Source organism: Heptranchias perlo, chromosome 6, assembly GCF_035084215.1.
Source record: "Heptranchias perlo isolate sHepPer1 chromosome 6, sHepPer1.hap1, whole genome shotgun sequence".
In the NCBI taxonomy this organism is placed as follows: Eukaryota; Metazoa; Chordata; class Chondrichthyes; order Hexanchiformes; family Hexanchidae; genus Heptranchias; species Heptranchias perlo.
The window spans coordinates 17,170,141-17,185,139 of NC_090330.1; the positions used below are offsets into that span (position 1 = coordinate 17,170,141).

General features: G+C 40.4%; 1 protein-coding gene across 3 annotated transcripts in view; it reads right to left on the reverse strand.

Moving 5' to 3' along the window:
- Positions 1-8,174: 8,174 nt before the first annotated feature.
- The window catches only part of LOC137322788 (proteasomal ATPase-associated factor 1-like), a 32,023-nt gene continuing 25,198 nt past the window's right edge, over positions 8,175-14,999 (reverse strand). For all 3 annotated transcript variants that reach the window (XM_067985850.1, XM_067985851.1, XM_067985852.1), the window contains 3 exons: positions 14,707-14,789; positions 10,034-10,116; positions 8,175-8,655 (listed from right to left, as the gene is read on the reverse strand). In XM_067985850.1, coding sequence (XP_067841951.1) covers positions 8,578-8,655; positions 10,034-10,116; positions 14,707-14,789 — 244 coding nt within the window. In that variant the 3' untranslated portion in view covers positions 8,175-8,577. The remainder of the gene's footprint in view (positions 8,656-10,033; positions 10,117-14,706; positions 14,790-14,999) is intronic.

The following is a 14,999-nucleotide window of genomic DNA, read 5'->3' on the forward strand; positions in this document are numbered from 1 at the left end:
GGACATTACCACTAGAAGGACTTGGCAAGATATTTGAGAGATGTGTTCACAGAAAGTGACATGTTTTTTGATTAGTTCCTGACAATTTTCTTCCCCACTAATAGGTGGATAAATACAAAAATGAATTTATTCCCCTCAAATATGACAGTTACAATAAAAGTAAATATTATGTTTTGGGAGTTTCTTTACTTGTTTTTACTCAAGAAAGTCATGCGTGACCAACCTTATTGAATTCTTTGAAGAAGTAACAGAAACAGTAGACAAGGGTAATGTAGTAGATGTAATATATTTGGATTTTCAAAAGGCCTTCGATAAGATACCGCATTGCAGACTCATGACTAAGGTCAAAGCATGTGGAGTCGGGGACAAGTAGCAGAATGGATAGCATGCTGGCTAGAAAACAGGAAACAGAGAGTAGGGGTTAAGGGTGGCAGCTCAGACTGGCCAAAGGTGGGAAGTGGTGTTCCACAGGGATCGGTGCTGGAACCACTGTTGTTCACAATTTACATTAACAATTTGGACTTGGGAATCGGGAAGTGGTGTTCCACAAGGATCGGTGCTGGGACTATTGTTGTTCACAATTTATGTTAACGATTTGGACTTGGGAATTGGAAGTACAATTTCAAAATTTGCAGACGACATAAAATTGTGGGGTGTAGTTAACACAAAGGAAGAATGTGTCAAAATGCAAGAAGACATTAATAAACTTGCAGAATGGGCAGGTAATTGGCAAAGTGTGATAAGTGTGAGGTGGTACATTTTGGTAGGAAGAATAAGGAGGCCACGTGTTGCTTGGATAATAAGAGTCTAAATGGAGTAGAGGAGCAAAGGGATCTCGGGATACAGACACACAAATCACTAAAAGTAGCGATGCAGGTTAATAAGGCCATAAAAAAAGCAAACCAAGCGCTGGGGTTCATTTCTAGAGGGTTAGAATTGAAAAGCAGGGAAGTTATGCTAAACTTGTATAGAACCTTCGTTAGACCACACTTGGAGTACTGTGCAATTCTGGTCTCCATATTATCGAAAGGATATAGAAGCATTGGAGAAGGTGCAAAAAAGATTCACAAGGATGATACCAGAACTGAGAGGAAATACTTAACAGGAAAGACTAACAGGTGGGGGTCTTTTCTCTAGAAAAGAGAAGGCTGAGGGGTGACCTGATAGAGGTCTTTAAGATAATGAAAGGGTTTGATAGGGTAGATGTAGAGAAAATGTTTCCATTTGTGGGGGAATCTAGAACTATCATTTTCTGTCGTGTGATCCTCCTTGGCTTCTGAAGGTGGCGTATAATTATCCTTAAGCTTAACCAAAAACTCGTACTAGACAATAATAGCTCACTACTGTTATGCTAAGTTGTAATATAAATAATATTCTTATTTTAGTGGTTCTTTTCTTTTTCTCACCATCTATGGATATTAAGTGGATTTTATTAAACAAAAGATGAACAAACACATAAGTAACAGTCATGATATAGCTATAGATTTACAGTAGTCATCCATCCACCTAACTCATCAAGTGGACAAAATAATAAAAAGATCTAAAAACTAAGCTAACTCTTTGTAAATAACCTAAATAAAACAGTGCTTCTTTTCGTTGAATTTCTTACTACTTTGAGAACATACTTAATCTACACTATATCTTGTAAATTCAAATCATTTTTCTTTTTTACAGGAGTTTCAAACTGTTTGGTTGTTTTGAAACTGACTCTTATTTGAACATGAGAGTTTCTTTTTTATTTACCAGAAACAGTTACTAAGTCTTTCTGGATTTTGAATATCTGACCATCCAAACTTAAAAAGGAACTGACGATCTACAAACTGAACCAATCACACAGCATGATTTAGGTTTGAATTATTCTCTCTGGCTTTCTTGTACGTAAAAATTGCAATGCAAAAACACCCCTTAGCCTCTATCTGAATTACACTTCTCTCAGTTGCTACCCTTGTAAATTTTCCTGTCTATTGCTCCCCTTTTAATTCTTCTGCTCCCCCTTTAAATTACCTGCTCTCTGTTGCTACCCCATGCTGCTCTGCAGATTCAGGAGAATGGAGTGCTCCACCATTTCTATATATATTTTTTTAAACGGACAGCTCCCAATTCAGTCCGTTACCTGTATCCCATTATTCAGTGTCTGCGTGCCTTGATGCTGCAGAATTACTTTTGAAGATTGCAGGAGCTCTCCTGCGAAACAACCACACCAACCAATCAGAAGTTTCATGTATCTTAATCTTTTACAAACAATTGATCCTTTTGCAATGTTATTTTACCATGGACTGCAGTGGCAGAAATTTTACGCCAAGGCAGGTAGCAGTGGACTATAAAATAATAAATGGAAACGGTATCTTTAAAAAAGGATCAGAAGCAAAATCCTGGGAATTATATTCTTATTAGTATTATGTCAAACTATCAGCACTCATCACCTCATCCAATGCCATAGGAATAAAATCCAAAATTAATAAATTAGTTTTATTTATGCAGATTCTATATTATTGGAGTCACTGTGAAGAGTCGATAGTCTCATCATTCACAATCTCCATGCAATTTAAAGCTATAACCTGACATGAGAAACATTCTCCTTGGATAGACACACATCACTGAATTTTGCTCCTGTAGCTGTAACTTTCACAGTAAACTCTAACGTTAAATTTAACAGATCAAATTTTTAAATTGCAGCGAACATTTGACCCACCAGCTCCAGCCAGGCCTGCATGTTACAGCTGTTCAGGAGAGGTGAATGGGTGGGCTGGGGTAGGATGGGGAAGAATGAATACCAATTTTTGGCACTGTGCTGACCTCCGGCACCTGCTCCTTCTCCATGAGAGAATTGGCCACTGGTGACAAAATGGGGAAAAGCTGCAAATCAGTGAGGGGGCTATTTACTTGCAAGCATAAAACAACAGTTCTCCATCTTATAAGGCAAAACATCACTGTTCAGACGAACCTGAAGGCATTGTAGAACTGATTACAGAAGCTGAGGGAAACAAAGCAGGCAATGGTGTTGCAGGAAGATGAAAATATGGTTTGGCAAACCGGATAGCCACAGCAGATGGGCCACATCTGGACCATAAACCATAGTTTGGACACCTTTGTTCTAAAGTTCAAAACAAAATAGCTTCTTGCAGACTGCAAAGTAGTAAAATATGAAACACTATGTCAAAGAAAAACTTTGCTCTTTTAATGCAAGAGATATCAAATAGTGCAGGTGACAGATATAAAAGGAATAAAATAATCCCCACTGAGAAATCTTTAAGAATTAACTTTCTTCTTAGTTTATTTTAAAACACTTCATAATTGTCTTTTCATCTTAGATGTTTATGCAAGCAAATGGAACTGTTGGATCCTTTTGCTTTCTCATCCTCTGGTACCTCATTCAAGTAACAATTATTTTGTGTGTGTTGGAAGACCTTTGAATAACACGGAAACAGGGAAGGCACTGTGACCAAGACCACTCTTGTCCTCACATGACGTGTACTTCCATCCTGGGTCAATGGATAGCAATTAAATGCAGCAACCTTATTCTTGAAGTTAGTTCAGCAAAGATTCAGGGATGGAACCTGGGACCTTCCAATCTGTATGCTTCAGCCACTATTTTCCCATACTCTAACTTCCTCTGCCTTGCCACCTTATTGTTCTCAAAGCCTTTTTTAAACTCTCTGACTGGGCTTTCACCAGGTCTCCCTTTTCCTCCTGCTCAATCCACCTTTCTGTGAAGTGCTCCAAGATGTCATTATCTACGAAAGTAGAGTTCTGACGAAAGGTCATCGACCTGAAACGTTAACTCTGTTTCTTTCGCCACAGATGCTGCCTGACTTGCTGGGTATTTCCAGCATTCTCTACGTTAGGAATGCCATTATAAAGGCATATGTTTAGTGCATGACTCGGCTAATCACTGGATAAACTCTTTGGAGCATAAGGGGAAGCCCCCTATTTACAAATATAACAAATTGTATACCCCCATCAAGCCTGCTTTTGACATCATCTGACAGAATCCACCAGGCACTTTTACAAATCATTGGTGACGCTGATGGATTGCCTTCAACACAGAATGACTATTTTCTTGTGTAACAGTCTTGTGCACACACGGTATCTGGATGTGCTGTCATTTCCAAGAATTTGCACTGAATATGTATCAGCATAAGTCTTGACGTATGGACAGCTGCTGATCTGGTTAGCAGCCATGGTTTATTACAAGTCACGAATAGCACCCTTCCACCTTCAAATCCTGGGGTAAGCTGCTTACAAAGAATACACTGTGTCTGTGAAAAATGGAGCTGATTCAACAACACCACATGGTTTAAATTCCTTTTCTAAAAAAAAAATTTGCACACAACAAATCATTATCAAGACTGAAAGAACATTATTCAAAATCGTTCTAAGTAAAATAAAAACAAACATAATTTGTTTTATTCCTTTAGGAAACGGGCTTTAATTACCACGCAGTAACTAGTGAAACATTGTTCCCCAGTTGCTGGACGTAAAATGCTTAAAACATTACAATATTTAAGGCAGAGTGTATTGTAAAACATTTCTACCTTAATCATTTTAGATCCCTCAACTACTGGAAACAGCCTGTTTCTATGTCCTGTCCCATTCTTTCATAATTTTAAATATTTCTGTCGTGTTGCCCGGTAATCTGCGTTGTTCTAATTAAAAAAGGCCCAGCTTTTCCAAGTCTTTCTTCGTATTTATATTTGCTCATACTAGGCAGTATCCTGGTGAATCTACATGGTATCTTCTCTAAAGGCTTAATATATTTCCTGTAGTGTGGAGCCCACACTAACTGAGGTCTTATTAAGGTGCTGATTCTTTTCCCCAATCTAAACCTGTTCAATCAAAGTAGTTCCCCTTATTTGAGGATGCTGTCGCTACAAGTAGATGCGTGGAAAAATAAAAAGGGAAAAAATTACCTCGAAAGGCACAAAAATACTCACCAGAAACCTCCTTATCTTTATAGCTGTCACTAGTACAACTGGACAGCTGATGACACATTGGAAAATTTTAAGTACAAGCGCCAGCCTTGCAGAGTTTGAGTGAAATATTTGATTTTATATGTATATTAGATGGTAATAATATTAGTTAGACTACATTTGTAATAGTGTATGCACTTTTGGGCACTCCATTATAGAAAGGATATTGAAGCCATGGAAAAGATGTAACAAAGATTCACTAGGATTATGCCAAGAATGAGAGGATATAGTTAAGTTAGATAATGAAAAACTGAAATTATTTTTACAAGAACAAAACCGTTAAGGGGGACATCTAATACATAGGTCTGTCTGGAGGTGCTCAATATTAATAACAAATTTAAATTGGTTTCTGTTAACTGCTTTCTGAAAGGGTTTTTTGTGTGCGCATAGGCGCATTTGGGGGAGGTGAGGTAAATACATAGTCTGGTGTATAGGTACCAGCTTCAAAGGGCAGCCCACTTTTTTTTTATTCGTTCATGGGATGTGGGCATCGCTGGCGAGGCCAGCATTTATTGCCCATCCCTAATTGCCCTTGAGAAGGTGGTGGTGAGCCTCTTCACATTAATTATAGACAGACGCCTATCAGGACAATATTGATTTAATTCTTCAATGTATGCGAATTTGGCACATCAAGAAAGGCGTTATCTGTTCTTGCAGTCCTATCGGGGTACTCTGCTAAACAAGCCACTGCCTCAAAACTAGCATCACTGATGGGAAAGGCGTCTTTTGGGCTGAAGGCCTTGAAATATTTTGTTCACTTGTTTGAATCCACGTCCAAGCAACTGTGGTAAGACAGAACTCCAAGGAGCTAGAAGCACCAATCTTACAGATTTCAAAGATACTGTTTCACACTAGAAAATTATTTTGCTTGTAACACTGTTATTTTGGTCTCAGAAAATTATTTATAATATCAGTTAAGTATTGTACTGCTATTTAAGTCACGTGTATATTTTTCTCATATTAATTTGGGCTGAAATGTATGATCTGTCAGTGTATTACTTTTCCACCTTATGGAACAGACCATAGTATTTTCGATGGTTTAAATGGTATTTTCAATATAGCCCACTGGTAAAAGGACATATTAGCCTGAAGGCACATTATATCCCATTCACTACATACGTAAGATTAAGTTTCAGTTTGCAGGAGGCATAGGCTGGCCTATAAAAAGTGCATGTTTGCAGAGAGCACAAGTAGTGTTAAGAATTGGCCCAAATTGTAATAAATACTGTCGGTGTTTCTCCCCTCCCCCCCCCCCAACCAGATTTTCTCTTAGGTGGTAGTTTGTTTTTCTGGTTTTCAGTAAACGATTCATTTCCCCTCCTCAATAACAGATGTACACGTTTTACTATTGATCAACTACCAGGACAATCCAGAGTTATGGGCTCCATTAAAATAAAGTTGAGTCACTCCGGGATACAGGTAGCTCATGCCCATCAGTGACATCAGTAGAGCAGATTGGATGCTTAAAGTCGTGGATCTTCAGTGAGGTTAGAAATGTTATTTTTAAAAAAAAGTCAAGGCATATTTTTGTTTACATGATGTGGAGATGCCGGTGATGGACTAGGGTGTACAAATGTAAGGAATCTTACAACACCAGGTTATAGTCCAACAGTTTTATTTGAAAATCACAAGCTTTCGGAGGCTTTCTCCTTCGGCAGGGGAGTGTCGCGATTCATTGAAAATTACTGCATATATAGTCATAGAACAATGCCTGGTGATTACAGATAATATTTCCAACTGCCCGTTATCAAGGCCATCAAATTAATTGAATAGTGTTCAGACAGAGAAACCTTTGTATATTCAGTTGTCCGGGGTATCTAAGGTTTCTCTGTCTGAACACTATTCAATTAATTTGATGGCCTTGATAACGGGCAGTTGGAAATATTATCTGTAATCACCAGGCATTGTTCTATGACTATATATGCGGTAATTTTCAATGAATCTCGACACTCACCTGACGAAGGAGAAAGCCTCCGAAAGCTTGTGATTTTCAAATAAAACTGTTGGACTATAACCTGGTGTTGTAAGATTCCTTACATTTGTTTACATGGACAGTGGAGTATACTTTTGAACAGACTACTTCCCTACATTTTCTTTATTAAGTAGCAGATATGCTAGGAAAGGCAAACAGAAGTTGATGTGCGAATGAAAGTACTGTAATGCACACTAGTACAAGAAATATGCAATATATACATAATAGATGGGTCTCAACTATTAAGGTGGAAAAGCATTTGAATTTGATAATCAACCACTGAAAGTATCCAGTCAACAAAAGGATATTGTCCACAAGATGCTAAGGACTAGAACACATTTTCATAGAATTTGATTACAACTAAAACAGATTATTTTAATGTATTATAATTAATTGGTGACACCATAATTGGAATATAGTGAGCAATTCTGGGCACCTCACCTTCAAAAGGTCATTAAGGAGCGGGTAGAGAGGAGCAAGAAGAGTTATTTCAAGACTCAAGTAAAAATTAACTGAATTGGACCGGTTTCTAATACAGAAAAGATTGAGGGCACAAATAATTCAGGTCTTCAAAATGCTAAAAAAAAGTGAATTAAAAAAAACCAAATATTTTGTCTATTACAAAAATGGCAAGTGGTAAATAATATTGACTGATGAACGGACTGAAAATTCTAGCTTTGATCACTATCACAAAATCTCAATCCTCCTTTGGTAGTAATTGATGTTCAGTACAGGTCAAACAAATGGTGTTCTACATTTTCAGATGTTACTTCAAAATTTTATACAGAGACATATACACAAACACATCTATTTACCGCCACATCAGAAAGTAAGCTGTTTGCACCTGATTTGCAAAAGGATAAGTAGAATTATCATTACCTGCGGTAGTTATTTGGTGCATAGTACAGCCTATGTTGGCAAACTGCAAGGTGTTTAGTCAAATCTATATACTTTTTATGTAACACATTCTTCTGTTGCTTGCTTTGCATGTCCAAGACGCAGCATCTCAGCTGCCCATCAAGAAAACCGTATTTCATATTAAATGTCTAGCTAAGACAAGGAGATTTGGGAATTTCTTGGTGATCAGCAAATGACGGATGACATACAAGACATAATTACAAGTCAAAAATAAAAAGGCTGAGAAATGTATAAAAACTACATTGATTTCTAGCTAACTTAAATTTGCAGTAAGACTAGAGTGTTTTTGTTTTTTAAAAAAAGCCAGACAGAACTGTAGAACAGCATTTATTTTTTTCAGTAATGACAGTTCATTCCTTTGACTAAACTCTATTGTTTCATCAGACTTTAAAAGAATAGAGCATGACGTGATTTTGCCATCCTATTTTTAAAAATATTCATAATAACTGACACGATGTAATTATTACAAAGCAGTTGCTTCATTTAATTTTTTTGTGGAATTCATCCCCTGGTATATGCTGATCAGTCCAATATAAGTGACACAGAGCAATTCCCAGACACTGCATAACGGCTTGTAGTCCCAAGCCTCTAAATTGTTTGCCACCAAAGCTGTTTTTATTGCTGTTTTGCACTTATAATAATGGCAATTGAAAGACTAAAGTGAGGCTACAGTTCCTTAACTGAAGTACCCTCCTCGTGAACAATGCTATAAGGTGTTCAGAAATCGAGCAGTTGGTACTTCCGCACAATGCCGTCTCTGGAGCATGTATAGGCAAACTTCTCCCACAAAACTGCCTGAAATACAATGTGTATGTATAGAGAGGTTAGTACATCAACAACAACATGCATTTATATAGCGCCTTTAACATAGTAAAGCATCCCAAGGAACTTCACAGGAGCGTTATCAAACAAAATTTGACTCCGAGTCACAAAGACATATTAGGACAGGTGACACAAATGTTGGCCAGAGAGGTAGATTTTAAGGAGGGTCTTAAAGGAGGTGTACAGAGGTTTAGGGAGGGAATTCCAGAGCTTAGGGCCTTGGCAGTTGAAGGCACGGCCGCTAATGGTGGAGCAATTAAAATCGGGGATGCGCAAGAGGCCAGAATTGGACAGCAGAAATCTCGAAGGGTTGTAGGAGGTTACAGAGATAGGGGCGGGGCAAGGCCACGGAGGAATTTGAAAACAAGGATGTGAATTTTAAAATCGAGGCGTTCCCGGACCGGGAGCCAATGCAGGTCAATGAGCACAGGAGCGATGGGTGAACGGGACTTGGTGCGAGTTAGGATATGGGCAGCAGAATTTTGGATGAGCTCAAGTTTATGGAGGGTGGAAGGTGGGAGGCCAAGAGAGCATTGGAATAGCCAAATGTAGAGGTAACAAAGGCATGGATAAGGGTTTCAGCAGCAAATGAGCTGAGGCAGGGCCAGAAACGGGCGATGGAAGTAGGTGATCTTGGTAATCGAGCAGATATGTGGTTGGAAGCTCATCTCAGGGTCAAATAGGATGCCAAGGTTGCGAACGGTCTGGTTCAGCCTCAGACATGGAGAGGGATGAGGAATGGGAGGATATCTAAAACAAGATATTTTAGCACAGAGGCATCACTGAAACGATGAACGTCTACCGGCTGTCCCATTCCCATTAATCCTTACGTCAACTGTTAACTGGAGCAAAAACAGTTATGCACAGTATGCAGGTGCTACAATGTTAGACATATTCTATTACAGCTTTAACTTGCCCAACAATAATTCCATTACATTTAATTTAAATTCTTAACTCCAAAGTATTGATTTTTGGCATCCTCTTCTGCAGAAATTGAAAAGAGATACTTGCAGAAAAAATTACAAGCACAAATTCATGCCCCATTGCTCCCTGGGACTGTGTTGAAACTGCAACTTCACTCACTGTAATTACCAATAATTAAAAAAAAATTAAACTTCCTTACTGCAAGAGCTTCTGAGGACATTTGCCATAGTCAACACTGAATATAAAGTGATATATTTAATGCATTATTGATAACAATGTGGGAACATAGTGTGGATTAGATTTTCCAACCATTCATAGACAACAGTTGGAAAATCTAGCCCTTGGAGAAATTAATTTTTTATGATGTTCGTGTCTATAACAATCAAACATAGCTGATTCAAATACAAGCCATCATTGTTTTGGTTACCTTGTAAATGGGGTCACAGTCAGGCCCTGTAAATTCAATGACATAATCCTGATCCTGTTGAATAATATAACAACTTCCATCACCTGAAAGAATAAGGTAGTTACAAATTAGATGTTTTCAAATGTTTAGCTGCAGGTTGCGTCTGCTGCAGTTTCAGCAGAATTGACTATGTACTTTATAGCCATGCTCCAATAAACAAGCTACATTATTACATATTTAAAATCTTTTAACTCCCAGTTGTGAGAATTTGTTTTTTTCCACTCTAGTTTTCTCCCCTCTTCCTCTGAAGATGCTGATTATTGTTGGGGGCACAGATCCACTGGTGCTAGATACAATCCAATGCTTCACCTAAGCATATGTTCTCTATGTACAAGCCTAGTCGGTGAGTGTCAGTAGGCTATTCAATTGGAGGGGCATTACATGAATACAAGCCTATTCCTGTTCCCACAAGACATCCAAACACACACATCTACCAACAAGTCAATGATAGTGGTCAAAAACATGAATCTTGGATGATTGCTCTTGGTTTTTTTGTTTCCATAGAGTCTTCTTTATGCTTTCCCAGCAGTTGAATGCATGACACACAGCTGGAAGGTCTCTTGGCAATCTATGATCAACATGCCTACATTGTTGGGATGAATTTGGTCAGTTTTCAGCTGAGCCACTCAATCGATCCAAAGTATCAGTTCTGCAGGTGAGGGAGCAAGCAGACATCTGCATAAACTCTTGCCTCCTGCCTGATTCAGAGCAGCAATGACAGTGGATATATAGTACAGACTACCCAAACGTGGAAAACATAACATTTAAATAGAAGGAAAAAAAGAGAGGGAAATGTATAAAGAAAATAGAGGGTTTTTTCCCCCTGATGAAATGCATTATGGTGTCTTTGATGAGAACAAACAGGTTTTTTCTAGCTTCCTATAATTAGATGCCACTCAACCCTTTAACAGTTCTCCCCTTCCTTGGTTCTCCAGCCCTCTTCTTTTTGGTTTCTTTCATTTCATGTAGATTTGCAGTGTGTCCATGTTAGGAGTTTGCAGTTTAGGGATAGAGTTAACTTTCCTTGTTATCATCCATTCATCATGGATTTTTATGCATGAATTGAAGGCTCCCACCTGAAACATTAACCTCTTTTTATTTTTAGTTGTTGACTGACCCACTTTGCATTACAAACACTTTCAAGTAAGCAAATAAATTACACTTTGAGGGAGAAAAAAATGGAGAGTAGCTTGAACAATAAATGATTGGATTCTCATTCAGGAGTGTCTACGGTCATTCCCGCAACTGTTATTTGCACTCAACTACCTTTTGTATGTGAGGTTTTCTGGAAAGCCAAGAGAAGTTGAGTACTTCATTTGGGGGGTGGGAGACGGCTAAGAGACAAATGTGTTCTCCCCTCACAAAGTTTACCACTGAAAATGGGGACAAAATGTAGCTGGAGAGTGTTCAAATTATTGTTTTCAATACAGGTTATGAGGAGGGGTCTATACACCGAGTTCCATCGAGTCTACAGCACAGAAACAGGCATTCGGCCCAAATGGCCTATGCCAGTGTTTATGCTCTATATGAGCCTCCACCCAACCTTCTTCATCTAACCGTATCAATGTATCCTTCTATTCCCTCGTGTGCTTATCACACTTTCCCTTAAATGCATTTACGCTATTTGCCTCAACTACTCCTTGTGGTAGCGTGGTACACATTCTTACTACTCTTTGGGTAAAGAAATTTCTCCTGAAATCACCATTGGATTTATTAGTGACTATCTTATATTTATGACCTCCAGTTTTGGACTCCCTCACAAGTGGAAACATTTTCTCCACATCTACCCTATCAAACCCTTTCATTATCTTAAAGATCTCCAACATGTCAACCCTCAGCTTCCTCTTGTCCAGAGAAAATAGCCCCAGCCAGTTCAGCATTTCCTGATAAGTATATCCTCTCAGTTCTGGTACCCGAAACATTAACCCATCTTTTCCCTTTTCGGAGACTGACTGTCTTGCTGTGTATTTCCAGTATTTTTTATTATTTTTCTGTATTTGACTGTAACATATTTCTAATATGATCACATTTGTTAAGGTAGAACAACCATTTCCTGTAATGTATTTTTTTAAATTCATTCATGGGATGTGGGCGTCGCTGGCATGGCCAGCATTGATTGCCCATCCCTAATTGCCCTTGAGAAGGTGAGGTTACAAATGGAACTGAACACACTGCAATCATCAGCGAACATCCCCATTTCTGACCTTATGATGGAGGGAAGGTCATTGATGAAGCAGCTAAAGATGGTTGGGCCTAGGACACTGCCTTGAGGAACTCCTGCAGCAATGTCCTGGGGCTGAGATGATTGGCCTCCAACAACCACTACCATCTTCCTTTGCGCTAGGTATGACTCCAGCCACTGGAGAGTTCTCCCCCTGATTCCCATTGACTTCAATTTTACCAGGGCTCCTTGGTGCCACACTCGGTCAAATGCTGCCTTGATGTCAAGGGCAGTTATTCTCACCTCACCTCTGGAATTCAGCTCTTTTGTCCATGTTTGGACCAAGGCTGTAATGAGGTCTGGGGCCAAGTGGGCCTGGCAGAACCCAAACTGAGCATCGGTGAGCAGGTTATTGGTGAGTTAGTGCCGCTTGATAGCACTGTTGATGACACCTTCTGTCACTTTGCTGATGAGTGAGAGTAGACTGATGGGGCGGTAATTGGCCGGATTGGATTTGTCCTGCTTTTTGTGGACAGGACATACCTGGGCAATTTTCCACATTGTCGGATAGATGCCAGTGTTGTAGCTGCACCGGAACAGTTTGACTACAGGCACGGCTAGTTCTGGAGCACAAGTCTTGAGCACTACAGCCGGGATATTGTCGGGCCCATAGCCTTTGTTGTATCCAGTGCACTCTGTTTCTTGATATCACATGGAGTGAATCAAATTGGCTGAACACTGGCTTCTGTGATGGTAGGGATATCGGGAGGAGGCCGAGATGGTTCATTCACTCGGCACTTCTGGCTGAAGATGGTTGCAAACGCTTCAGCCTTGTCTTTTGCACTCACGTGCTGGACTCCGCCATCATTGAGGATGGGAATGTTTACAGATCCTCCTCCTCCCGTTAGTTGTTTAACTGTCCACCACCATTCACGACTGGATGTGGCAGGACTGCAGAGCTTTGATCTGATCCGTTGGTTGTGGAATCGCTTAGTTCTGTCTATAGCATGTTGCTTCCGCTGTTTGGCATGCATGTAGTCCTGTGTTGTAGCTTCACCAGGTTGGCACCTCATTTTTAGGTACGCCTGGTGCTGCTCCTGGCATGCCCTTCTACACTCCTCATTGAACCAGGGTTGATCCCCTGGCTTGTTGGTAATGGTGGAGTGAGGAATATGCCGGGCCATGAGGTTACAGATTGTGCTGGAATACAAATCCGCTGCTGCTGATGGCCCACAGCACCTCATGGATGCCCAGTTTTGAGCTGCTAGATCTGTTCTGAATCTATCCCATTTAGCATGGTGGTGGTGCCACACAACACGTTGGATGGTGTCCTCAGTGCGAAGGCGGGACTTTGTCTCCACAAGGACTGTGCGGTGGTCACTCCTACCAATACTATCATGGACAGATGCATCTGCGACAGGTAGATTGGTGAAGATGAGGTCAAGTAGGTTTCTCCCTCATGTTGGTTCGCTCACCACCTGCCGCAGGCCCAGCCTGGCAGCTATGTCCTTCAGGACTCAGCCAGCTCGGTCAGTAGTGGTGCTACCGAGCCACTCTTGGTGATGGACATTGAAGTCCCCCACCCAGAGTACATTCTGTGCCCTTGTTACCCTCAGTGCTTCCTCCAAGTGGTGCTCAACATGGAGGAGGACTGATTCATCAGCTGAGGGAGGGCAGTAGGTGGTAATCACCAGGAGGTTTCCTTGCCCATGTTTGACCTGATGCCATAAGATTTCATGGGGTCCGGAGTCAATGTTGAGGACTCCCAGGGCCACTCCCTCCTGACTGTATATCACTGTACCGCCACCTCTGGTGGGTCTGTCCTGCCGTTGGGACAGGACATAGCCAGGGATGGTGATGGAAGAGTCTGGGGCTTTGGCTGAAAGGTATGATTCTGTGAGTATGGCTATGTCAGGCTGTTGCTTGACTAACGTGTGGGACAGCTCTCCCAATTTTGGCACGTCCCCAGATGTTAGTGAGGAGGACTTTGCAGGGTTGACTGGGCTTGGTTTGCCTTTGTCGTGTCTGGTGCCTAGTGGTTGGTCCGGTTTTATTCTTCTTATGACTTTTTGTAGCGAGATTTTACAACTGAGTGGCTTACTAAGCCATTTCAGAGGGCGATTAGGAATCAACCACATTGCTGTGGGTCTGGAGTCACATATAGGCCAGACCGGGTAAGGACGGCAGGTTTCCTTCCCTGAAGAACATTAGTGAACCAGATGGGTTTTTATGACAATCCGGTAGTTTCATGGCCACCATTACTGATACTAGTTTTTTTTATTCCAGATTTTTTATTTAATTGAATTTTAATTCCCCAGCTGCTGTGATGGGATTTGAACTCATGACTCTGGATTATTAGTCCAGGCCTCTGGATTACTAGTCCAGTAACATAACCACTATGCTACCGTACCCGTATATTTGTGCATGCAGGTGTAAAGAACACATGCAAATAGAGAAACAAATACAATCTTACCATGGCTAGCCATAAAGCCTTCTCTGCAGGGTATCAAGGAAAGCACTGGGGCACCTGATCGATGGATAATCTGTAGAGGAGCTCTGCAAAAACAAAATAAATTGAGCTTATTCCTCCCATACATTATAAAATGTAAACGCACTCACCAGGAGACTGTGGTGCATTAGGGTCTCTCCAGTAAGCACTTCTTTGTGTCTGATGTAAAGTTATGAAATTCAACTCCCAACCCTGGCCCTCACATTTGCCGAACATAGTTAATGGTTTCCTTTCCTCAAGAACTGTTCCTCTCCCCA